The 26205-nt window shown below is 42.2% G+C and overlaps 1 protein-coding gene across 9 annotated transcripts in view; it reads left to right on the top strand.

Annotated features, from left to right (window-relative positions):
* Window positions 1-26205, top strand: part of CKAP5 (cytoskeleton associated protein 5) — a 100042-nt gene that overhangs the window by 4645 nt on the left and 69192 nt on the right. For 3 of the 9 annotated variants that reach the window (XM_073348198.1, XM_073348196.1, XM_073348197.1), the window contains exons 2-8: window positions 9277-9368; window positions 12472-12665; window positions 16170-16376; window positions 19435-19606; window positions 20925-21057; window positions 21381-21484; window positions 21847-21960. In XM_073348198.1, coding sequence (XP_073204299.1) covers window positions 9312-9368; window positions 12472-12665; window positions 16170-16376; window positions 19435-19606; window positions 20925-21057; window positions 21381-21484; window positions 21847-21960 — 981 coding nt within the window. In that variant the 5' untranslated portion in view covers window positions 9277-9311. Of the gene's footprint in view, window positions 1-1192; window positions 1465-1743; window positions 1767-9276; window positions 9369-12471; window positions 12666-14563; window positions 14676-16169; window positions 16377-19434; window positions 19607-20924; window positions 21058-21380; window positions 21485-21846; window positions 21961-26205 lie in introns of those variants that run through there. The other 6 variants (XM_073348202.1, XM_073348194.1, XR_012159412.1 and 3 more) reach the window with 5 other exon arrangements.

The following is a 26205-nucleotide window of genomic DNA, read 5'->3' as shown; positions in this document are numbered from 1 at the left end:
TGCTACCCCTGTTCCTTCTCTATAGCCAAAGGTGAGCTCTAAATAAGGAAAGAAAACTGACTGGGAACCTGATAAGTCTTCAAGTATGTAAAAGTTGATTATAAGAGGAGGATAACAAATTATCTTCTTATCCACTGAGGACAGGGCAAGAAATTCTTAAAATCCTCCAAACACCTGTCAGGGATGTTCTAGGTCAGTGGTGCCCAATCTTATTACATAGGAGGACCATATAAACCTAAACACAACCTTGTGTTTGCCAAACAGATTCTACATACTTCCTTGAGTATATGAAGTGAGGTAAACATGATGACCAAATGCTAATGAATTGGTCATTAGTATATTGTGTTGAAGCATGTCGCGGGCCTTACGAAATACTCTGGTGGACGATGTACAGGCCGTAGATTGGGCACCCCGGTCTAGACAATATTTAGTCGTGCCTCAGGGCAGGGAACTGGACTAGATGACTGAGCAAGGTCCCTTCTAGTCCTACATTTCTTTGATTAAACTCCTCCAGTTAGTACTTGCTACAAAATCATTTTTGAGAGAGATTCTGCCTGCCATGCCTGTTAGCATTGTATGCAAGTGCTAAAAAGCTTAAATATTACAATAACTATTAGTTATTGGGCTAGGGTCCTGCAGATAAAATGCTGTGATTTGGTGTCAGAATTGAGAAGTAATGGACTAGGACCTAGGAGACCTGGCTTCTATTCGCAGCCTTGCCACTGGTCTGTTGTGACCTTGGGCAGGTCACTTCACCTCCCATTTCCATATCTGTAAAATGAGGATGATACTGCCCTCTTTTTGTGAAGTGCTTTGAGATCTACTGAGGAAAAGTACTATATAGGAACTAGGTGGCATTGTTACCCATGAAAATTATGCATCCCAAGGGCCAACCTGGTGGCTCACTGACTGCATGTTGGTGCTTATCTACTTCAGTGACTGGCTTAGAAATGCCTAAAGTGTTGCGGGGTGTCTGGCCTGCCCCGCCCCAAGCTGCTGCCAAAGGAGACAAGTGGCTTGGAGCAGCACATCCTCTCCCGCAGGAGCCAAGCCTTTGCTCTTCAACTTTGGAGCAGAGGAATCCAGGCCCTCCAAGGGGGACACCTCAGCAGGTGCCTCAGGAAGGAAATGAGTCTTGAAGGACCGAAGGAGACCTGGTGCCCCTGGGGACAGGATTGGGAACAGAAACTGGACCCCATGGGGCTGCGGGCGATTCCGCTAACCCCTGAAGACACTGGGAGAAGGGGGCATAGAATTGGCCCCGTAGGGTCCTAACTACTCTGAGCGCCTTTGTCTGACACATGGAAGGGGGAGCCTCCCTCTCAGGGGCGACGGGAGGCGGGGGCTGGTGGCGTCGGCTGCAGCGTTCTGCGCTCCGCCCTTGGAGGAGGAGGTGCCTGTTTCCTGGCCGGGGATGAAGCGCCCCGCCCGCTGTTGCAGCTGAGCCGGGCCGCGGCCGCCCGGGTAAGTGTCTGGCTTGGTCTGCGGTGGACAAGGGAAGCTGGGGGGATAATTGCCTGTCCTGGAGCGATGGCGGGGCTGTCGGGGCCTAGCGTTCGGGAGGTGGGAGGGGGCGGAGGAGACTGCGAGGATAAACAATGCCGGGCGGGCGGCCTGCTCCGCTCTATCTGGCCTCGGAGCCGAGCTTTAGGAGCTGCACGGACCCGTAGCTTTGGGCCCAGAGTCTATCCATCCGTGGAACTGTTCTGTTTTGGCTGCAGGGGGACTGCTTGTAAAATGTCTCCGAGCTGCCGCATCTGGAGGAGGTGGGGCCCTGCTGGAGAGTTTGGGAGGGAAGGCATTTGTGGCCCCGGGTGTGTTTAGGCAGGGGGAATCTGGCAGGAAAATGAGTTAGTTGTTGGCTGGGGGACGGTTAGGCCTGAGGATCCGGCAGAGTTTGAGGGGTAGCTTGCTGGAAGGCCTGGGTGAGAGGGGGGTTAAGCAAGAAGTCTAGCTGGGTGACAGTTCTAGCTGTTGGGGAAGGGTGGCTGTGTGTGAACTAGACTAGGGTTGGAGGGTGTTTCTGGCGTGGGAGGCAGCTGGTGATCATTTAGGGGTGATCCTATATGTTTGATGTGCTGGTGAAGGAGAATTCAGTTCCTCTCAGCCTAACATTTTTTAAGGTTTTCATGGCCCATAGATTTGTAAGCCCTCGGGTGGAGGAGGGGACGCAAAGCAGTCTGTAAGTTGTGACCCACCAGCATTTGGAGCTCTCATATCTAGCATTAGAATTTAGCCTACTTGTTCCAAAGTTGACCATATTTTGTCCGTCCATCCTTCCTTCCCTCCCTCTTCCTCTCCCTCCCCCCTGGTTTTATTCTTACAGCACAAGCCACTCTTGCTTTCTAAGCCATGATGAAAAGTCAGTTTGCTTTGGCTCACCTAAGTAACTTGCTGTATTCTTTCCAGAGTGCATCTAAATTGCATTCAAAGAGTACATTTAGGAAAAGTTACATTTTCTGGAATTTCTTTCAACTTTCATTCCTCAGTACATAGCAGTAATGTGATTAAATTTGCATTGCTCTGTTTTTTTTGGTGAGATCTCAGCAAAACCGATATAGAACAAAGTTATTGACTAATACAGGGGAGACTTACTAAGAACACGTTATTGCTGAACGTCTTAGGGCTTGTCTGCACTGGCACTTTACAGCACTGCAACTTTCTTGCTCAGGGGTGTGAAGAAAACCCCTCCGAGCGCTGCAAGTTTCAGCACTGTAAAGTGCTGGTGTAGACGGTGCACCAGTGCTGGGAGCTATTCCCCTCGTGGAGGTGAGATTTTTATAGCACTGAGAGACCTCTGGTGCTGTGACTACACAACCACGTTAAAGTGCTGCTGTGACAGCGTTTTAACATTGCTAGTGAAGACGTGCCCTTAGTGTATAGCTATCTTGTCGTCTTAGCTCAGAGAAACAACCTTATTCAACTGTCTTTGCCATCGTGTTTGGAGTTAATTTCTCCCTATCTGCTTTTCCTGTTTGCTTTCTTCCATTGAGGACTTGTGCTGTGGGTTTCCATAATCTTTGGGCACAGTTTCTTCAAGGTAGTTGTCATCCTGCAGATCACTTAATGAGATTCTCTTTACGCTCCCAAAACAGTACCCAGCCCTCTTCCATTGCTGAGGAATATCCAATCATTGACTTAAAGCCTGCCAGTGTTTCTCTTTAATCATCTTGAGAAATTTTTACTAAGTGACATGGTTAAAGTTCCCCTTATTTCTCATTGCTTCTCTTGCAGGTGTCAAGAGGTCAGGACTGGTAATGGACTCCAGTTTCTCACTTAGTAGTGTAGAACATGCTACACAAGCCCAAAGAGTTCTAACTAGGTATTATTTATTACTCTGGTCTGATTCAACAGACTATAGTACTTGGATTAGGGAAATCTTACAGACTCTAATTTTTCTGTTGCACCTTTGAGAGTTGTAAAATAAAAGCTGGGTATCTGCTGCTCTGATCTCTTGGGTTTTCTGAAGAACTTTTCTATCAAGCTATTTTAGTATGGTCAGATCTTTGCTTAGGTGAAACTCAAGGCTCAGATGCCATGGTGATGAAACTCACAAATATTGTAAATGTGATAAAAATTTTAATCTAGTTCAAGTAAAACTTGGCATTTTCAGAGGTAGAAATTAAACATGACTTAAAACTGCTACAAAACAAGTACATGTGGACAGATAATCCTGCCCTTCCAGAAGGGATGACCGCACACTGCATTGACAAAAGGGAACAACCTGAACTGGCAGGTCTAATCTCAGCTGGTTCATTCAACTAGTATTGTAGCTTTCTTTATAGTGGGCAAAACAGTGCCTCAACTGCAGGAGAAACTTTAGTGGGTTTAATTTTTTTTTTTTTAATACTTCAAAACGAGCCTCCTTGGAAATTGACTTGATTTGACCAATTTCTCAGAATTTAACATTTTTAAATGATCTTCTAGAAAAGTTTGCTTTAACTTGTAAGAGTAAAACCGCGTTGAAACAGTAGGTATCTACTTTTTTGGAACAGTAACTTTTTTATACTGAATTGGTGGGAAGCCATATAAGTACTGAGATAGCAACAGCAGAGGTCAGTTCCAGTAATGTGTCCATTCTGGCTTAGGACAAACTAGTCTTGTTGTTAGTATTTGCACTTGTTATGAAGAGGTCATCTGGAAGCTGAAACGGTACTACATTTGCTAAATAAGTTCTATGTTTCTAAACATTTCAAAACCAAATGTCTTCACTATTTGCATCTTCAATATTTTAAGAGCCAGATTTAGGTAACAGAACTAAGGCTTTGGCTACTCTGCAGACTTCTGCTAGCATAGTTATGTCGCTTGGGGTGTGATCCCTGACCAACATAACTGCACTGGCAAAAGTCCCTGATGTAGATGCAGCCAAACCAATCAAGTGCAGTTTTGCCATTGTAGTTGCATCCACGCTAGGAGCACTTTGGTAGTATAATATACTGGCACTCCTACTGTAGACATGGCCTAAGTTTCTAGTTAAATTTGGCAACCAACTGTTGCTCTTCAGTGTTACTCCAAACTTTGACTTGACAGCGTCTTCCTCATTATCTCACAACAAACTTTGGGCAGTTTGTCCCTAGCTTTATAATGTTCTCTCAGAACTTCCCACTTAACACTTTCTTATCTCTTGGAAGCCTTGTGCTAGTCATAGGGTCTGGTCTGTGCCCCAGCTTGTAAACAGTCTCATGGGAGACGCCCATGTAGTGTGCTGGGCCCCATGGACCCAAGAGAGTTCCACATGGGCAGGCCCGTGGTCTCCAGGACTCTGAGACTAGGCCTTTGGCACTAGCTATCCCTGTCTCTCTCCATGGCTCTCTGCAGTAAATCCAGCCAAGCCAGTCCTGCACCAGGTTTGTACTGTACCCCTTCAGGGCATGACACACTCATTGAGTATTTACAGTGAAACAGGCAGCCTTTTCAAAACAAGGTAACATATATTAGTCATGTGGCGCACACAAGCTGAAAGTCTTTAACTTCTGCCTCTCTGTGCTAATCTAAGCCATAGTCCACCCAGGTCAAACCAGTACCATGATGAGCCAGCCAAGCTGTGATAGACTATCTCTTGCTCTCCCTCTCCCCCTTATCTGTCTCCCCAGGGTGTTCTGCTGTTTGATGTTAATGGTTCAGTCATTGGACATCTTTGTCTTGCTGGTTGCTCTGATTCAAGGTCCGTTTCAGCCAGTTGTTTTATGACCCTGTTCATTCCATCCAGACAACCAGGTGACACCCTACCTCATGCCTTCTATGCTGTCTGACCAGGAGACTTAAATGTTTTTTACAATGCAAAGTGCAGAGGGAAACTGAGGCACACATAGGTTTCATAAATATTACAGACAGTTTCCCCTTTGTTACACATTTCTTCCCCTCTCTTGCCTATAAGGTCTGTAGACATATCCCTTTCCCTGGCATCCTTTATATGTCAACTGCTCCATATTATAGGAGCTTGTCCAGCCAAGAGTTGCTAGGGAGGGTTTGTCTTTCATCTCTGCAGATGAATCTGGGGATTTGCAGTTATAAATGTCGTCTTGATCAAGCCAAAACCAAACTAGTCTTGCAAAACTTTCTTCAGTTGATTAGCAGGCTTTCATTTTTTGGATAGTGCTGAATTGTAACAATTGACTGTGAAAGAACTAGAATCTGTTCTTTATTTGAACTTCTTTCATCTTATTTACTAGTGAAACTAGTAGGAAAAGTTCCAGAGATAAAATACTTCAGTCTTGCAAATCTATTAGTAATAAAGCAGTCTTAGTATAGCCTGCATTGTCACCTATGGAGCCTAATTGCTATTTAGATGTTAGAAAGTATGAGGTGGCATTCACACGCCTCTTGTGAGAAGCCTTCAGGTAATAAAAGCAGAACCTTGGCTGCAAATGAAGCCGTGGGAGTATCCTACAAGACCTGAAAAATTGGAGAGGCATGTAGAACCCATTAAAGGGTCATAAGGGTTTTTCACTTTCATTTTAAGCTATTTTCACAGAGGAAAAATTCAGACTATATAAGATGTTAAGAAGGAATATATGGGGTAATAATTAAGCCTAAAGAGAAGTGATCTTTAAGACTGCAATTCTCTAGCTGAATTCTCTAGCTGTGGACCGTTGAGTGTTTGTTGCTGATCCTCAGAGAGCTGGTTGCTTACAGGATGCTGGTTGGTTTTCATTACTTCTGTATGTGATTTGGCATCTGGAAGACAGGTTAAACTAAACTACTTTCCTATTACTTTAGTTGCCACAGATGTTATGTGATTGTGAGTGGGAGGGAAGATAGTCCACACAGGCATGATGTTGAAGAATGGGTAGGAAGGTTTCTGGGGGACTGACTTTCTGCCACATTGTGAAAAAGCTTGAGGACCCCTATTTTAGAGCTGGCATTACTTCTGGTCATGAGATGATCCCTAAAATACAAAAAGCTATGGAGTTAAACTTTGGTGGAAGGTGTAGCACTGAATTAATAACAGGCTCAAAGATAAAATATCTGGATGAAGAGAGAGGTCCACTTTGCCTAGTGTTACATTAACACTTCACTAGACAGCTATTTAACTTTCACTGTTGCTGTGTTGATCCTAATGTGAGAAGCAACTCTGATGGGGCTAGTGTGGTCACTTCTGTCCTATTCCAAACCTTTACTTTGCACTTAGCACTGGAAGATTTTGGAGAGAAGCAAAACACTTCCTTTTACTCCGGGACCAGTGTGTTCATGTTGCTGATCTCTCTTCTTGGACACAGATGGGGGTTTGCCTTGAACAGCCCCAGTGTTAAACTTTTTGTTGCAGTGCTTTTAGGACATTGCTTTCAGGTACCTTCATTTTAATACATGTCCCTGTCTCTTCTAGGCTTTCTCGAGATCTTGTGTCTGCTATTCCTTGTAGACTTCCTCAGGAACATGAAATAAACAAGTGACAGTTTCACTACTGCCCCCAGGATTCTGACTAGGAACCATAAATCTGTCCAATGTCTTATAAACTTCACACTCCTGCTGCTTGGCAAAGCTGAGTAGCAGACACTGGAGCTGTCTGCAGATTGGAGAAGACAATGCTGCATCTGTTTACATTTGGTTACCTTCACAATTATAGGTGCTAGAAACAATCCCTCACACACTTGGGTAGCTTCCCACTTGTTACTGGTAAATGTATTTTTCAAACCCTTACTTTAGTGTACACAAGCATTGTGGGAAAGGTGCGTCTTTGGGAGTGATTTGAAGGAGACCGGTGCTTTGAATGTTAATTGGGAAGCTGTTAAAAAACAGTGTTTGATGTGTGTCACTCTTTTAGGAGTAGGTGAAAGATAACAAGTAGTTTAGAGAGATTTTGGTGGAAGAGGGGGATCAGTATAAGCTGTAGGAAGAGAAGAGGTCAGATATGTAGATGCAAATTCAGTTACAGAATGCTGGTGATCTGGATTGAAACAGTGGCTCTGACACCAGAAGGTGCATTAGTGAAACTGACCTTATTGTACTACCTCTGTGGAGTGTTGGAGTGTGTGGGTGTTTGTTTTTTTTTTTTTTTTATGGTGCTTCTCCTGTGGAGTGTGTGGTATTTTTTTTTTTATGGTACCTCCTTTAACACAAACCTCAAGGGTTGAATTCTACCTTTGAGCCTTTTGTAAGTGGATATAACTCTCACAATTTAAATGGGCATTTCACCCATATACCAGAGCTTAATTTCAGCCTACTGGCCAAATTCTTCCCTTGGTACATAAGGTAGGACAAGGCATAAACTTCAACACAAAAAGGTACTCTGAATCAATTTGGCCCATAATCTAAATTAAATTGGTGAATGGAAATAGTAAACCAAGCCACTGTTGGCCTTCCCACCCTCCTATGCATAGAATCTTAGAATGATCTGGGGATGGCCTCTGTTGTTGTTATTATTATTACTTTAATGTTGTTTTAACTAAATAGGACAAGTCCCCATTTTTGTTGGCACTTGAGTTTAATTTCTGTCTCTGCTGCTGCAAAAACAAACTTGCCCTATTTTCAGTACCACTTAAGTAACTCTGCTGTTGCTGAAAAGAGAGAAAACAACTACATCAGTGTTTGAAAATGGGAATGACAAATTACATAGTTACACTTTAGAATAAGTTTGCTACTTTGATTGTACTTTCTGCAAATAAACCTAATGTTTGACTCTTTCACTGTGGAGGCTGTGTGCAGATTAGCTGGTTGTTCTCACCATGGGTGTATAAATCTTGAGCATAATCCATAGAAGCTGAGAGTATTTGAGTAGATCTTCCTGATTTTAATTAAAAAAATTCTGCCTGAGTTGATAAAGTAACTCTAGAAGATGGCCCACCTCGTATTATCTGTTGTTTTTCCTGTTCTGCACATCCTAGTTGCTATTCTGGATTTTTTGCAACCGATTCAAGTTGACCCTTTTCCAGATTCACTTCATCAGTTTGTATTCAGAGCCCTGGGAACTCTTCCCTTCCTGCTGCTGAATTTTCATTCTACTAATTTCTTCTCCCTTGTAGCACTATTCTTGGTTTATTTGCTGAGCAGTCAGGTTAGTCACATAATACATCCAAGATGGGGATTGGGTCTGGATTGTCTAATGTGACCCATTCCTATTAGATTTAAGAAACTTCTAGAATATTTAAATGGGTGTGAATTTGTAGCCCTAACTACAGTCAAAAAATTGACCTGCTGCTGACAACTGTTAGCTCTGTGTCCCTCTGAACCAGCGATAAAACTAATTTGACTGCTAGCATAAATGGGTCTGTCCCTCTTTCAGCAGTGTTCAAATGAATCATGCTTTTTTTTCAAGGTCCTAGAAATGACTGTCCTCCTTATACTAGCAAGTCAACTATTTTCAGGGTACTTGTTGCTGATAAGTATTGTCAGCAATAAGTCAGCTTTCTAGTGTAGATGGGCACCTAGTCCTTTTTTGGTGTTTTTAAAAACTTCCTACAGAACTCAGTACACTTAGTCTGACTTCTGCATGTCTTATTTCTCATTTGAAACTTTCTCAGACTGAGGCTTCAGTCCCCTGGAATGTAACAGATTACAGCATCAATGTTCTTTAACCTGTAACTGTTCAGTTGTCTGTCTTCTAAGGCTAGAAGTCTACCATGGTCTTAGTGTGGGTACCTAAATGTAATGGCTAGCTTAATTCTCTCTCCTCCACCCTACCCCCCTTGTTCCCCCTCCAGCTACAAGGATTAGAATGTTCTTATGGAATACTGGATTTTCACTTTTATTTCTGTTGGAATAATAAATTATAACTAGATGTAGCACCTTCTGAAACTACCTGGCTTGTTGGAGTTAACTATATTTTTCTCTCCCCAGGAATTACTGTAACTATAGAGAGAACCTGAGGCACAATGGGAGACGATAGCGAGTGGATTAAACTGTCCATTGACCAGAAATGTGAACACAAGGTAGGAGAACTTGTCCTTGCTCCATATACTTAGTGTGGGTGGTTCAATACGGCTCCTGTACCTATTAATTACACCAAAGTGGGTCGAGTCTGGACAATCCCATGTTAAAGCATGCAACCTTATTTGAAACTGCCTCAGTTCTGTTAACAAAAGAGGGAACTGAAATCTGAGTAGGATTTGTAGAGCAGAATTTACTTGATAGCCTCTTCTTAATAGATCAGTTGAAGTGTAGTGTCCAACGTGTTAATGTTCCACACATGAAATGGATGTCCATGTCAGCTCCTCTGCAGTTGAACTGCTGCCAGGACCCTTGAGGATTGATGGGAAGAATTGATATCAACCTGTAGTGACCATTCTTTATCAAGAAGAAAAATGGATATATTATCTCCATGTCCACCTTCAAGTACAGTAGAATCTCAGTTACGAACACCAGCATTCCTAATTGACCCATCAACCATACACCTCATTTGGAACTGGAAGTACACAATCAGGGAGCAGCAGAAATGGGGGGGGGGGGCAATACAGTACAATACTATGTTAAAGGTAAACTACTAACAAAAAAGGGAAAGCAGCATGTTTCTTTACATAGTAAAGTTTCAAAGCTGTATTAATTCAATCTTCAGTTGTAAACTTTTGAAAGAACCATAATATTTTGTTCAGAGTTACGAACAATCTCCATTCCTGAGGTGTTTGAAACTCTGAGGTTATGCTGTAATGATTGAAGATAAATCTTGAGGTTGCCAACACAGCGAGGATGTCTTGATAAGTAGGAAAAATAAAACTTTCAGAATTTAAATTTTTTGGTTTACCGAATACTTTAGTCTAAGAGTTTGAGATTAGGTATCCATGTAACTTTGTGCATATGTGCATTCTGTGGATTTTATTCCCACTTCAGTCTCTGGACAAGTCTTACATGGAGGAATTGAGTCTCGTTCCAATTGGCTGGAAAGTATAACTGAGCTGGGAGGTCCTTAAGGCCAAATTGAATTGTACTCAACCTGTGAATTTAAGGAGCTTTTGCATCCTTACACTCCATCTTACTGAACAAACTGGAAGAAGGGTAACCAAACACTTATGGGCAAATACTAAAGGTGATCAACTATTTAAAAAAAAAAAAAGAATTTCCTGAAGATGCATCTTCCATGCTTTCTTAACTCTGAAAACCTTTCCTACCTTCAAGAAAAGCTGCATTGGAATATAAAATACTTTCCAAACTCTCAGTCCAGGTAAAATAGGCATAGAATCATAAATTGAAGTTGGAGAAGACCTATTAGAATCACCTCATCTCTAATTCAGGATTGGTCCCTGCAGATATGACTGTTTGTTTTTTATGTGGTACTCTTTAGAAGTTGGTTTCTCATGAATTAATGAAGTGGGAGGCATCTGTGCTTAGCCTGACATATATCAGTATAAGAATCTTGGAGATTTCCACAGCCACAAGACCTATACAAATCTATAGATCAGCAGTTCTCAAAGTTTAGCAACCCCAGGACCCCCATTTTTATTTAAATATTTTTGGGGACCCCCCCAAGCCTCCCCTGCTCAGCCCTTGCCCTGCCCTCCACTCGCCATATCCCCTCCCATCCCTCCATGGCTTGCTGTCTCCCATCCTCACTCACTTTCACAGGCTGGAACAAGGGGTTGGGTGTGGGCTCTGGGAGGGGGTTTGGGTGTGTGGGGGCGTGCAGGCTCTGGGAGGGAGTTTGTGTGCAGGCTCTGGGCTGGGGCAAAGGGTTGGAGTGCGGGAGTGGGTGATTGGTGCAGGCTCCTGCTGCCACGGAGGGATGGGAGGGGATATAGCGAGTGGGGAGCAGGGTAAGGGCTGAGCAGGGGAGGCTTGGGGGGGTCCCCAAAAATTTTTAAATAAAAATGGGGGTCCTGGGGTTGCTAAACTTTGAGAACTTCTGGTGGCTCCTTAAGTGACCGGCACATCTCCGTGGCAGTGGCTCCTAGGTGCAGGGGCCGGGGGGTCTCAGTGTGCTGCCCCTGCACGCAGGCACCACCCCCGGAGCTCCCATTGGCCGCAGTTCCTGGCCAATGGGATCTGTGGAGTGGGAGCTTAGTCTGGGGGGAGTGCACAGAAGGACCCCCCCCCCCCCCCCCCCCGCACAAGGACCAGGGATGTGCCAGGCAGTTCCTGGAGCAGTGTGGAGCCAGGGCAAGTAGGAAGCCTACCTTAATCCCACTGTTTTGACAGACTTTTAGTGTACAGGAGTTGAGGGGGAGGAGTTGATCAGAGGGGTCCGTGGACCCCAGTTTGAGAAATGCTGCTTTAGATGTTGTATCATCTGACTTCTTATGCTCAGCCAAAAAGGTTGTCCTGTTTTTCCCTCAATGGGAAGTTTCAAACTGCAGCTCAGACATTCTGTCTTGATGTGTCATCAAGTTACATGCATTTTATGTTGAGATCATCCTTTGAAAGAGTGCTTCAGGATTATATAGCTGCCCAGTTCATACAGATGGAGAAGTTTTAAATACTGTTCTAAAATGTTCTTGTTTAGCTTGCATATTCTAAATAATCTTGGCTGTATTCATTTAGGGTAGCAGTGTTCGTTTTTTTTAAAAAGTCATACGTGACCTAATATGTATTCTTCCGGACACACAGGCTCGGGCAGAATAAATAGTGTCTGTAACTGAATAAATGTATTAATCATAACTCTTGCCATGATCAAAATTAAACCAATTATACAATGAGAGTGCATTACATAATATTAGAATACACTTAGGACGTGAGCCTGTACAGAATTCCTATTGAGGGAAATAAGACTTCTGCACACACAGGTTGCAGGATTGAACCCTTTTTCAAACCCTCAGTGCAGTAACAAGCAATAATACCAGTGTGGGTAAAACTAACTATTACATGAACCTTATGTTTCTTTAATGGAGAATAGGCAGACTAGCTGCAGCTGATGAATCTACACAAATTTAATTCACAACTGATCTTCTATGTGCTTGCTATTCTTATCCAGTGCTTCCTTTGATCAGAGACAACCATTCAAGCTATGTACTGAGAAGGACAGATCTATACAAGAAGTTATAATGAAAGTTAAATGGCAAGCTATTTAACTAAACACAATGCCTAACTCGTGACTTCTTTTCCTAGTTGTGGAAAGCCAGAGTGAATGGCTACGAAGAAGCTCTGAAGCTTTTTCAGAAAATAGAAGATGAGAAAAGCCCTGAATGGTCCAAGTATCTGGGACTAATAAAGAAATTTGTGACAGACTCCAATGCAGTGGCTCAGTTGAAAGGATTAGAAGCAGCACTTGCCTATGTTGAAAATGCTCATGTAGCAGGAAAGTAAGTCCTTTCTCCTTCCTAATGATATGTTTTTGTGATAGTTAACGTGACCTTTCTAGGAAGAGCTAATTTGCCATGTGCAGCTGCCACTTTCAGCGTTCCTGCCATGTTGTCCATTTATTCCCTGATCTGAAGAAACTGTTTACTGGACGGCCAGTTGCTAATGTCTCTGCTGTGCTGTGACTGTAACTTCTTGTATTCGTAAGCTCTGTGACAAAACAGCATGATTAGTATTCTAAATCCTAAAAATTCTCTCCTGAACCAGGAAAGACAAGTAAAATGCAATGATGAGTAAGCAGTCTTATAACTTGAGAAGGGTAGAAGTGGAATAAAAAGTTGAAAGTGCGCACAGCAGCAGCATTCCACAGTAATGGTTTGCTTTGTCTCGGAGCAGATAAGCATGCCTGCTGTCTGAAATGGAGCTGTGAAAGGGGGTATCCGCATGCCTGCAACTGATTCAAAACAATGACCAGAGTGGTGACTTGACTTCAGGGGATTATGGGACATTTCCGGAGGCCAGTCACAGCGCAGTAATGCAACACCTCGTCCACCCAGGCGTTTCAGTCAGGGCGCAGCAAGTTTTATGCTTCTTGTGGAGGTGGATTACCAGGAGCACTCCAGCTGCAGAGTCCAGGCTCTGTACGTGCCTTGCCAGTGTGAACACCTCAGGAGTTAGAGCACCCAGGGCTGATTTTAATGTGCTCTAACTTGCAAGTGTAGCCAAGCCCTAATACATAATCTTCACAACTCAGAGATAGATGACACCTAAACTAGGTCTATTTTACAGCCTGCTGCCATGATAGGTTTTCCCTTCTAGTGAGAGAATAGTATGGTAGATCTCAAATCAATGAAGGCTACACTCAGAAAGACCTCAAGACTTTTGGAATATGCTGCTCTGACAGTTTCACTTTTGTTTCTACTGCCTGTCCCTCCCTTCTCACATTTTATCTCCAGACTTTGTCTCCTTATCCAGAGCTGTTCCGCCCCCAACAATATTCTATTCATTTAGCTTTTTGAAACTTTGCACTTTTAGAGAGAGGTACGGAACTGACTCTGTGTACACAAATTTGCAGAGAAACAATGGGATTGAGGTCTGTTGTTCCTCACCTCTATATATTAATTTATTTACAAATATTATTGCTGTTAACAAGCATGTGATCTCTGGAGACACCCGTTCTCAGTCTGAGAACTGCAAAACTAACATCTCTGATGGTATCTTCTAGACTGAGCACTGAGCAGGTAGAAAGATTAACCTAAATATCTCTATAGAAGCCCCTGGAACCCCATAAGATTGGGTCCCTAATCCATGAACTATTGGAACTCATTTACAAAACATTACATGAATATATAGTCTCATACTATAGAATTTAGAATCCCTATTCCATGATGATATCTTTGTGCTATAATGTATCTTAATTAAAACTTCAGATTTTTTCCTCAAAAAGCATTTTATAAAAAAAATCCGATTTTCCGTTAAAAATCTGATTTTTTTTTTAAAGAAATTTATTTTAAATAACTGATTTTTATCCACCCTGTCCTAGCGGCTACTAAGTTCTTATCCTGATTATTTTCTTTCCATAGAAGAAAAGTAGGCATTCATATTTAATTTATCTATCTGTTTGTTGGTTACACAATTACTTTAATCTGAGTGTATTTCACTCCTTGTGATAAGGAACTTATAGGGAATAATAGTGTGGCACATTTTAAGTTGTTTTTTTTTTTTTAATATGTAGTGAATTTTGTTAGTAGTCTAATCATTTCTAAACTTATGCTGTATGTTGCAGATAAAGTAAAACGGGGAGGGGAAGTCTTGCAATTAAATGAGTCAACTTTCAGAATTTAGCTGGAAAATTCTGTATGTTCTAGAAATGTGTAGAAATTAAACAAATGGTCTTTAGTTTTGAATTACAGATAAACAGCAACCCATTTCACCATGTTCGTTGGATGTAGCATTAGAAATCAATTAACCTTGACTCAGAACGTTAAGAAAACACAGCACACCAAGCAATTGTAGGTGATCTTCTCTTGCATACTGGAGAAATTAAAATTGTCATGCTTTTGGGAATTGCTCCATTAGGCCACAGACAGCCAGAACTACTTCTATAGTGAACAGTGATGTTCTAATATTATAGCTGTTTTTAATTAAAAAGCACAGAAGTCTTTAGAATAGACTGTCCTTCCCAACCAAAGTACAGTATTGCCAGCAGCAATGGTATCCTAGATCTTACTGTACCTTTCTCTGCTTCCATAGGCTAACGGTATATCTACATAGCAAAGAAAAACCCAGGGCTGGCCAATGCCAACCAACTCGGGCTCACGGGCCTTTGGCTGCGGGGCTGTTTCATTGCTGTGAAGACTTCCAGGCTTGGACTGGAGCCCGGGCTCTAGGACCCTCCCACCCTGAAGAGTCGTAGAGCCTAAGCTCTAGTCCGAGCCTGGAAGTCTTCACAGCAATGAAACCGCACCGCAGCCTGAGCCTTGGACCAGCTGCAGGTTTTTCTTTGCTATGTAGATGTACCCTCAGCATACAGACTTCAAGTGTTGCCCACTTTCCATTCAGCTCAATGAAGAGAGTATCCATGTTGGAAATTTTTACTCTGTAATTCAAATGATAAAATTAAAGATGCAAACTGTTAGCACCTTAGATGGGAGTTATATGAAAAGTCCTGTCAATAGTTTTCAAAACTATGGCATATGCTATAATTAACTGCTAAATTCCAGCACTGGGAATATCCATCCTGATGGTGCATACCAGCATGCTTTCCCTTTATTCTCTTCCAAATCCCTCCTTCAATTAATCTTTTCTTCCTCATCCCTCAAATCCACAGTTCTGTGCAAACCTTCTATATTATCAAAAGATTTAAAAAGAAGCTAAAGGCCAGAACATGTAATTGCATAACTGCTGTATATGAACCTCCCTCTTTTCCTGGTATCTTCTTGTACTATACTTAGATTGCAAGTTTCTTGAGCATGGATTTGCATCTTTATTTTCTATGTGAAGCAGTGTATACCTATGAGGGGACAGGGTGGGTATGTGTATATATAATATATATTTCTCTCGCACACAACTTTTGGTTGGTGCCCTGGAACTGTTAAAACTAGTCTCCTCGGGTGTCCTGCTGTTCTGCATGTATTCAAAAATTAGTGTGCTTATATGTATTAGTGGTCCCCAGTGTAGTGGGTTCCACTGTGCTAGCACTGTACAGTCCCTGCCACAAAAAGCTTTACAATCTTAGACAAGATACAACAGGCACATGAAACAAGCATAGAGGTCAGGAACACTCTTTATCTAGTAAAGTGCATGTGTAGTACCCAGCTGAGTTCAGTAACATAGTGGAGTAAGTCTTTAGGGAATGTTATTGCCATGGTTAACCTAAATAGGATCTAGTTTCCAGAAGGTTAGTTATCTCAGTGTTACTATGTGTGCATATACCTCATGGGTGGTAGAACTAATTACATTCGCTGTTCTGTCTGCTGAAAACTAAATATGTCCTCTGTTTTCAGGACAACAGGAGAAGTGATTTCTGGAGTTGTAAATAAAGTGTTCAATCAACCTAAAGCCAGAGCAAAGGAGTTGGGTATAGACATATGTTTAATGTATATAGAAATTGAGAAAGGGGAGCCTGTACAAGAAGAGCTGTTAAAGGGCCTGGACAACAAGAACCCTAAGATCATAGTAGCATGTATAGAGACATTGAGGAAAGCACTGAGGTAAGTTCTCTTGTTTAAATTCCACATGCTGTTAAGTAACGGAAAATTTATGTAAGGCTGTAAGTGGCTCTGGAATTTGGTATTGCTGAATCTTCGAAATTGTAATGACTTCAGTGAACTGAACCTTTTTTAATGGCAGCATTTTCCCTGACCGGGACAGTGTGGGAATTAGTCAGATATGAGTGTTTTCTCCCTAATTACTGTTCTTGTATCTTGATCAGTTTCAGTCTTGGCAATCTGTTTGCCAGACTTTGTTTAATGAAAACATTTTCTTCAATGGTAGGAGCAGGGTTATTTCCCAGCAGAACTATTGATTCCAGGCTTGGGAACAAAGTTGTTGAATTAACGGGAACAATTGCAAATAAATATCTTTGAGTTTAAAATAAAAATGGTTTTCTGTGTCCTCCCCATAAATGCTGCCCCTACTGATTGCTAATGCTCAAAGTAATATAATCTATTAGTCCTTTCCGTGTCCCGGCCGGATGAGGTTTCCCGTCTGTGGTGTTGATGAAACAACAGTCTTCACTTGGGATATTCACAGCTTTCACTAAAGAATGTTTCAGAGTAACAGCCGTGTTAGTCTGTATTCGCAAAAAGCAAAGGAGTACTTGTGCACCTTAGAGACTAACCAATTTATTTGAGCATGAGCTTTCGTGAGCTCTACAGGATGCATCCGATGAAGTGAGCTGTAGCTCACGAAAGCTCATGCTCAAATAAATTGGTTAGTCTCTAAAGGTGCAGAAGTACTCCTTTTCTTTTTACTAAAGAATGTGATATTGTTCAGGCCATTCCTAAAGCAAATTTTAAATATTTTCAATTGCACGCACACCAAGCCAAAGAAAAGATGCGTCTTATATTGTGCAATAATTTATTTTAAAGCTAGTATTGGTGGGCAAGGGAATTTGTGTGTCTGAAATTGTCTATAACATACTACTGAAACTTCTCAGGAACCCAATCAATGTAAGTAAAAAGTTGCATTTAATTTTAGACTTACAGCACGTCTTGGGTACAAATGTCACATGAAGTGTCTTACATGTGTCAAATCTGCAAAAAAGGAGTTTTGTTTATAGCAGTTTCTGAATAGTTTTCTATATTTTTGCACTTTCAGATTTTTAATTTAGGAGTTCTGTGTCGTATCCATTACTTAGCTGTCTCCCTTGATCTGTAGACTAACTTCTAAAAATATTCCCTTGTAAGTGTCTAATTGCACCAGTATGTGGAGTTTGTCAAATCCCTGTAGTATTTGTCTTTGCTAAATGTAGGCTTCTTATCATTGTTTTCCTCTTCTCTCCTCCCCCAAGACACACTCCCCCTCCCCCCTTTTTTTCTCAGTCTAAATATCTCTAAATTTTGCAATATCTGATGATTGTGTCTGATGCATGATCCTGTCAGTATTTGGCATGTGAAATAGAAACTTTAAGCATAGAAATATCTAGAACAGATACAGATGGTCAGTATTGGGTCTTTCTGAAGAGAGCAACCCCCTAATAATCAGCTAGTTCCTGAAGCATGAGGCTAGATAGTCTTCTGTTGTCATTCCATCTACTGTTACTGCAGATATTGTTGTCCTATGTCTAAAGCCTATTTTTAATTCTAAGATATATGCCTCTGAATCCTGTAGTAGTGTCCCAGACTTAAGAGTAATTATCAATTATAAGTTGATTTATTTAATCATACCATATTGTGCTATAAAAACAGTGTAGTTGGGAATCCTGATGAGCCTTCTCTACCACTTATCACTTCTCAACTCTAGCTCCTTCTATGGTTACATTTGATTCTTTAAACTAGTCCATAAAATTATTTTATATCCTTCAGATATGAGATGGTAAAACCAAATTAATTATTCAAGGGGGAACTCACCATTGACCCGTGAGACTAGAATGTTTTTTGCATTTTTGCTGTATTAATACAAGAACAGATCTCTGCCTTTGTGGCCCATCCTGTGTATCAAGCAGGCATCTTTGAACTGTGTGCATCGATTTGTCAAGTGGTAATCAATTAGAACCCATTTGTTTTAATTATAAAATGTTCCTTCAGTGTGCATTACCTCACACTTCTCAGGTTTTAATCTATTGTTGCCCTACTAACTAGCTAAATTCTTCCATAGTTACTCTCAATCATCCGTAGTCTCTTGACATAACCATGTCGTAGGCTAATGTATGGACCAACATTGGCCCTAGTATGCTTCCCTGGGAAACTCTGGTATATATTAACCTTTCCTTCCACAGGATTGGTGACTCATTTGTATTCTATATCTTAATTCATGACTGGGATGTTCCTCCTGCAGCTAATCTGTTTCTTATAAAGCTTCTTGTAAACATCTGATAGCATAAGAGTACAATAGCACCTGAACAGTTCTTAGTAGCTGAGTACTGAAAGGGTACTGATGTGCTCCCATTCAACAGTGATTGAAAGATGAGACTTTGTGCAACAGGCACAAGGGCAACTTGCAGAATCTGGTACCAAAGGCTGGATTATGAGGTTGGGGGAAGTATGTGTCAAAGCGCACACTTTCTGTGAGATGACCGATGGCTCACTAATCTGGTCTAACAAATAGCAAAATGATTAACGCTTTTCTGCAGTGTGCCTCCAAGGGATAGTCAAAGGAGAGTCTAGTGTGATCAGAAAAATAGGTCTCACAAGCTCCAGTCTAAGGAGATTTCTTTTTCTCTGGCAAGGGGAGAGACTTAAGCAGCAGGTTGGATTACGTGCTTTGAAGTGGTTTGAAAAGCCTGGTTTTATTATTCCAAACTATGTGAAGGAGGGAAGGAATTGTGGTAGAGCAACTGTTCTTTAACACAACAAATGAGTAGCTTCAGATTGGTAGGTGATGGCAATGCATGTTAATATGTAGAACCATTGCTGATAGTGTATATTATGATGCAACCTTTTGTACAGGACACAGCCTATGAAAGGCATCAGCTTACACAAGCAGCTCTATCTAGGACCCCAGCTGTGTCAAGATAATAGCTAATTAATGTTTATGGTCTGTGGCTGAATTTCTATTGGATTTTGTCCTCTGCCATTGACACCTGTATGTATTCTTTTTAACTTTCAGTGAATTTGGTTCAAAAATAATCTCACTAAAGCCAATTATCAAAGTGTTGCCAAAACTCTTTGAGTCTCGAGAGAAGGCTGTTCGAGATGAAGCCAAACTCCTTGCTGTAGAGATTTACCGCTGGATAAGGGATGCTCTGAGACCACCATTACAGAACATAAACTCGGTTCAGGTAGGCTACAGGAAGTGTCTATCTGAGCAAAGTTTTATGAACGAAGGTTCATAAATATTCCAGTGTTCAAACTAATTCTTATAACCCCCTGCTATATACCAGTATGGGATATTTTTAGCTGAGCATGTATTTTCTTGAGCCTTTCTGTCTTACTGAAAACTGTTGCTGTCTGGTGAAAACACTCTAACTTTCTCTCTAAAACAAAATTCTTTTTTTCACTTTTGTGACTTCAAAATGGTAACTAAGCAACATTCCAGTTAAAGATGCATAGCAAATCTGTTCTCTACTTCTGCAGTGGGTGAGACGTGGGAAAAATACCATATCCAATTGTAACTAGAGGGGGAGTTTAGGTGGGCAGAATGGAATTACCTTGTTAGATTCTCCCCACCTCTTTTGGGCAACTACACTTACCATCTGCTCCCTTTAATAACTAGGTGTCAGGGTCACCATTCTCTCCTGGCAAAGAAGAGAGAACTTGCAATGTATATAACAAAAATAAATACATCTCGTAATGTCAAGGATTTGATAGGCATTGTCTATGCACAGGAAGGTCTTAATGTAATCGCATGGTGTTATGGAAACTAAATATTCAATCTTCAATGCTTTTCAAATGCCCATACATCCATCCACCGTTTAATTGAGTATTGTGGTCACATGGGAAGTTGTTGCTTTTAAACAGTAATGTAGTAACATCTGTGGTATACAGAGATATTAAAGATATTCCTTTCCCTAAAAAACTGAATTACCAGTACTGCTTTCTACAACTAGGTATTCAAAGTTGGCCTGACCCAACCCTGCTTATCTAGTGGCTTTATTAATCTCTCTGCATCTGATGGCATGGGTGTAGCATAAAGACTCATTTACTCAACAAGCCATTTTTCCTCTTTATTTAGATCATAACCTCTTCACAAAAGCCAAAAATAACCTTTTCCCACTGTTCTAACCGGTTTCTGTTTTAGTAAACATTCCCCTCACCCCTCGTAATATTTCTATGCGCTATAAAGATAACTAGTCACAATTCTAAACAGTGAGTTTACCATACCTCTGGAAGGAGGGAGGTTAGCTTTGTTGCCTCTGGCCATCTCCACAATAGGACAAATGTTGTAGGATTATAATATCATTGCAAGTGAACTGAAAGAATAGCCCACCCAGATCATAAGATTAAAACCTAAAGAAGAAAATTCCTGACAACTTGGGGGGGGGATACCATTGCTTTTAATAAGGTGGAAGCTTGCCTGGAGTAATCCTGTATCAGTGGGTGGGGGAATGTTATGTTTCATGCTTAAAGCCCCAAGAATTACTCTTGTGATTTTTACAGCTAAAAGAATTGGAAGAAGAATGGGTCAATCTACCGCCAGCAGCTCCCAAACAGACCAGATTCCTGCGTTCCCAGCAAGAGCTGAAAGCCAAGTTTGAGCAGCAGCAAGCAGCTGGAGGGGATGCAGATGGAGGTAACCTATGTGATCTTGGTACTTTATTTGAAAACACATCATTATTAAAAGACCCAGTAAGAAATAGAACAGACCAAAAAGGTGCATTCAATTTAAAGGGATGTAAAGCAAGTGGGGCACACTATCCTATGAACAAGACACATCTGGGGGGGAAAATAGTATCAAATAACCTAGTATCAAAACCATTACCATTCATAGTCCACTTCCCCTCTTGTCTTTGATGAAGGGAGCATGGGAATGTGTAAAATGAAATTTGACTGACATGACAAGCCTCTATGCTAAGCTTGCATACCTCCACTAATCTTTCCAATCTTGGCCTGCAGGAGGAGATGATGGGGATGAGGTTGTCCCACAGGTGGATGCTTATGAGCTACTGGAAGCTGTGGAGATTCTTTCCAAACTTCCCAAAGACTTCTATGACAAAATAGTAAGTTTAAACCACTAACTCTGCAATATTGAGAGGTGAGGGCTGATCGACTTTAAGACTGACCTACATCCTGCAAATAGGCAGTACTGCTACATGAATAATAGGGAGCTGGTTTGCAAGATATAGGCTGTCTAATCTGCATAAATAGCTGTAAAATCAAAAAGCAAGATGGAAACTGAAATGTGAGAGTGCATTCCAATGGCTAGCTGTAACCACCAAGCTTAGCGTATACGAGGATACTAAGCGTACTTGAATTTCTTGGGACAAACTTAGGCTCTAGAGTCTACAGTCTGTCTAGAGTGAGCCTTCCTAGAGCTGTTAGGTGTCTAGTGTACACAAATGTAGAGTGCTTTGCTTTGCAGGAAGCCAAAAAGTGGCAAGAGAGGAAAGAAGCTCTGGAAGCTGTTGAGATGCTGGTGAAGAATCCCAGACTGGAAGCAGGGGACTATGCAGACTTGGTGAAAGTTCTTAAGAAGGTAAAAATAGCTGTACCAGTCATATGTATTTTGCATTGTTATATTGCAGTAGTTAACTGCTTAATGCCAGAAGATTAGATTTTAATGTCTGAAAGGCCACCACTGGTCATAAGACCAAATACTGGCACTATGCCTGTGTCCAAATTACTCTCAACATTATAACTTTGATGAACACACCCACCCAATAGGGTGGTGCTTAAATTATTTTGGCTTGTTTCTGTCTTGTTGAACATTGGGAACTGTAGTCTGTTGGATTCTCATACTATTTGAGAAGACCTTTCCTCCAATAATACATTTGGGTATGTGTCTCTTCCTGCAGGTACTTAAGAGCAGTTTAGAAAAAATGGGATGGAGAAAAATACTGAAAATATAATTATATAAATCAGTGGTATGCTCTCACCTTGAATACTGTGTTCAGTTCTGGTCACCCTTTCTCAAAAAATATAGGAGAATTAGAGCGATTTGGAGTTGTACAATGAATGATTAGTCATGGAAAACATACCAATGAAGAGTGGAAGATATTTTGGAATGTTTGTTTGCATTTGAGGCAAATAAAAGGGAATAGGATAAAGAGATTCAAAATAGCTTGGTGTAGAGAAGATAGATTGGATGCTGCTGTTGTAATACGAACAAGAGGTGCTCAGTGAAATTGAAAGATAGCAAACCTTTTTACGCGGCACACAGCCTGTAGAACACATTGCTATTTAACATCAGAGGCTAAAAGCTTAACTGGATTTGGAAAAGGATTGGATGGTTATACAAATAACAAGAATATTCAGAGTTCTTATAGTAAAGATTTAAAATAAAAATATGGAAGGGCTATAAACCGCATTCTTGAGAGAAAAAGGAGAACCTCTGATGGGGATTAGGAAGATACACTGCAGGTAGGTTATTGCACAACTTCCTACTGCAGGCTTCTTGCACCTTCCTTTGAAGCAGGTGGTGCAGCCTACTGTTGGAGATAGGAATTGCCACACTGGATCGGACCAGTGGTCTAGAACCTATGTTCCTAGCCTTTTCCACAAGTCTCCAGGGATTGGTCATATTCCTTCCACCTTCAGACCAAATGGTCTGCTTATGAAGGTGCAAAAATAGTGTTAATTTAATGCTTTCGCTTGATTGTATTACATTCTAACTTTCAAATCTGATTTTTGGGCGAGCAGCATGCAAAATCCTTTCCCTACTCAACTCTCCCTTGGGGGACTGCAGTTTTCTAGGGCTTTGGCTGCCTGTTTGGGATTTCACAAGTCCAAATAGAGAAGAATGCTACCTCCACAACCTGCAGCTCTTCTAAAAACTGCCATTTTTAGACACACAAATAGCACTACATTGTAAACGTGTAATATGTACATGCATTTAGATGTATGCTTTCAACATACCTGTTTAGCTTGCCATCCGAACACCTAGTCTTAAATTAATTCTAGTCTGTATTGATTAAAGTATAGTTCTGCAAAATGGGGAAGACTTCTCATCCAGCTCTTGACTTATTCTTCCATCAGAAATCCATATGGCTTCCTGACTGAGATTTTCAAGTTTGCCAGTAACAGTGTGCCTGACTAAATAAATCCCTTTAAAGGCTGTTCTGAAATGTACTCATTTGAGATCAATCACTACTAACACCCTGCCCCTCCACCCCCCCAGTACATACTCACAATCTGATGCACACTCAATTGGAGAGAGTAGAATCTGGTTTCTGATTGCCTTTGAGTTTGGGTCTGTCATGCACTGTGTAAAATGTACACACACCTGTGAGTGTGTATGCCCACTTCATTGAGTTTTGGGCCTGTGGTAGAAGCCACCAAATGACCCTTTTGAGTCCAGACGCAAGGCATAACTTGCACTAACATCTTAAAACTTTCTGAGCAGAAGATGGCAATCTCAAACTGTGGTACATAGCCATTTAATACTCAGGGAATTCTGCACCAAAAAATTAATTTCTGTGCACAATATTATAAAATTCTGCGTATTTTCTTTGTCAAAATAATACAATATAATCCCACCAGTTTCAATTATTTTGGTAATTTTATTTCAAAATACCTGTCAGCAAGTATGTCTGTAACAGTACAAGAGAACAAAAAAGTTTCTCCCAGGAGAAGTGTTAAACCCCTATAACAACCCAGTTCTTCAAGTGCTGTCCCTGTGGGTGCTCCACTCCAGGTGATGGTGCGTCCCACTGCTGTTGGTTGGAGATCTTTGGTAGCAGTGCCTTGTCATGACACTCGCGCTCAACTGCTGTCTCGTTAGTCTGCCTGAGCGCCCGCGTCCCGCACCCCCCTCAGTTCCTTCTCAACTGTCCTCAGCTGAAGACGGGACTCAGGGCAGTGCTGAACCTCTTCCCTGGTCACTGAAGGAAACAAGTACAAAGACACAGAAATAGTTAGAAACATCCCAGTTATTTCCCTTCCTTTAGAATAGTTACCTAGTTTAAAAAACAAACCAAAAAAACCCACTTCTTTTTCCTCAAGTTTGTCTCCTGTTGAGACACTCCCCTGACATTCCTAGTGCAATAATGCCAGGGTCTTCAGGATTTAAGAAATGTGCCTCCTGTCAAGAGTCTATACCACGGTCTGACAGACATTCATGCTGTGTGAAGTGCCGTGACGAGACAAGTCCCTGCCAAGTGTGTCCACTGTACCAGCCTGAAAACCAGGGTTTGTCTTGACAGGGACCTGCGGCTGAGAATGCTCATGATGGAGAAATCCCTACAGCCACCTATGGAGATGGGCAATAGCAAACCCTCTCCCTCACGGTCCCTGGTCAGGTCCGAACGGATTGGGAACATGGATTCACCCTCCCTGGTGAAGAGGCAGGAAGACCAACAGTCTACCCTTTTGAAAGTCTCTGCATGGAAAGGGTCTCCTTCGAGATCCTTACCCTCAGTGCTGACAGCACCGAAGGCAGGCACCTCCTGCTGTCCCAGCACCTCAGCCACGGCTCCCACGGCGCGCAGAGGCAGGGACCCGACTTCCCGTAGTGGGAAGGTCCCCTCGGCACCAAAAATAGACCCGATGCTGACAGTGCATTCTGCCCCGGTGCCAACAAGAACGTCCGCACCGAGCCTGCCTACCACTCCAGCAGCAGGAGCGGACCTCCCGCAGGGTGCCTACAAACGGCCCGCGGCACTGGCGAAAGCAAAACAGAAGTCAGTACAAGCTTCTGAGCTCAGTGGGATATCACGTTCAGCAGGATCACAGCCCAGGGAGCAGTAGCAATTCTTAAATCAGGATGACATCTCAGTGGCTCCTGAGGCTGATTCTCCGCTCCTTGACACACAGTGCTTACTCTTTGACCAGCCACTCTCCCCACCTGACTTGGCTACTTTCACTGACAGCGAGCCCGATATGCAGCAGCAGGTTGAGTTTTCCCCACCTGCCTCTCATCCTCCACTGGAACGATTTACACCTCAGGTCACAGCTCACAAGCACCAGCCTCAGTTTCCTTACTTTGCCCTCCCCCCATGGGCAAGAATCTAACTTCTCTTATCCCATGCCTTGGCCTCAGTGGTACCCTTGGCCGGCTTCTGCTGCCACTCACCCTCATGATTCTTCCACCAGACCACAAGCTTTTTCTGTGCCCCTATCTCCAGCTCCATCTACTTCTAGAGCACCTGAACCCTCCCCCCCTCCCCCACCAAAGAGGTGGGCTATGAACCATACCCTGATTCACCAACTCCTAACTCTCCATCAGCTCCAGACGGAGCCCTCATGTCTCTGCCTCCACAGAACCTGGATGACTTTAAGCAATTCTAGGAACTTTTCAAGAGGGTGGCACTCAGCCAGGACATCCCTTTAGAGGAGAAATGAAGCACTCCTAGAACCAGCTGACACCCTTTGGCAGACCCCATCCTCTATCCCACCAACTTGCAAAAAGGCTGAACGTAAATATTATGTTCCTGCTAAGGATGTAGACTTCTTCGTATTTTCCCATCCACAACTGAATTCTCTTGTGGTGGATGCAGTGGCACACAGGACGAAAGAGCTGCACTACCGGGCCACCCCACAAGACAAGGACTTCAAATGCCTTGACCTCTTGGGCTGCAAGGTCTATATCTCCTCTGCTTTGCAATTCTGAATTGCAAACATTCCATCCTACTTGCAAGCTATGATTTTGACAATTACAATAAACTCTTTGATTTTACCGCCCATATCCCAGAGGACAGGAGAGCAGACTTTAAGTCAGTCCTTGTCAAGGGCCCATTGGTCTACAGGGTAGCCCTACAAGCATCTCTGGATATGGCGGACACAG

The sequence above is a fragment of the Lepidochelys kempii genome, chromosome 6 (assembly GCF_965140265.1).
Source record: "Lepidochelys kempii isolate rLepKem1 chromosome 6, rLepKem1.hap2, whole genome shotgun sequence".
In the NCBI taxonomy this organism is placed as follows: domain Eukaryota; kingdom Metazoa; phylum Chordata; order Testudines; family Cheloniidae; genus Lepidochelys; species Lepidochelys kempii.
This window is presented reverse-complemented; position numbering and strand designations above follow the sequence as displayed.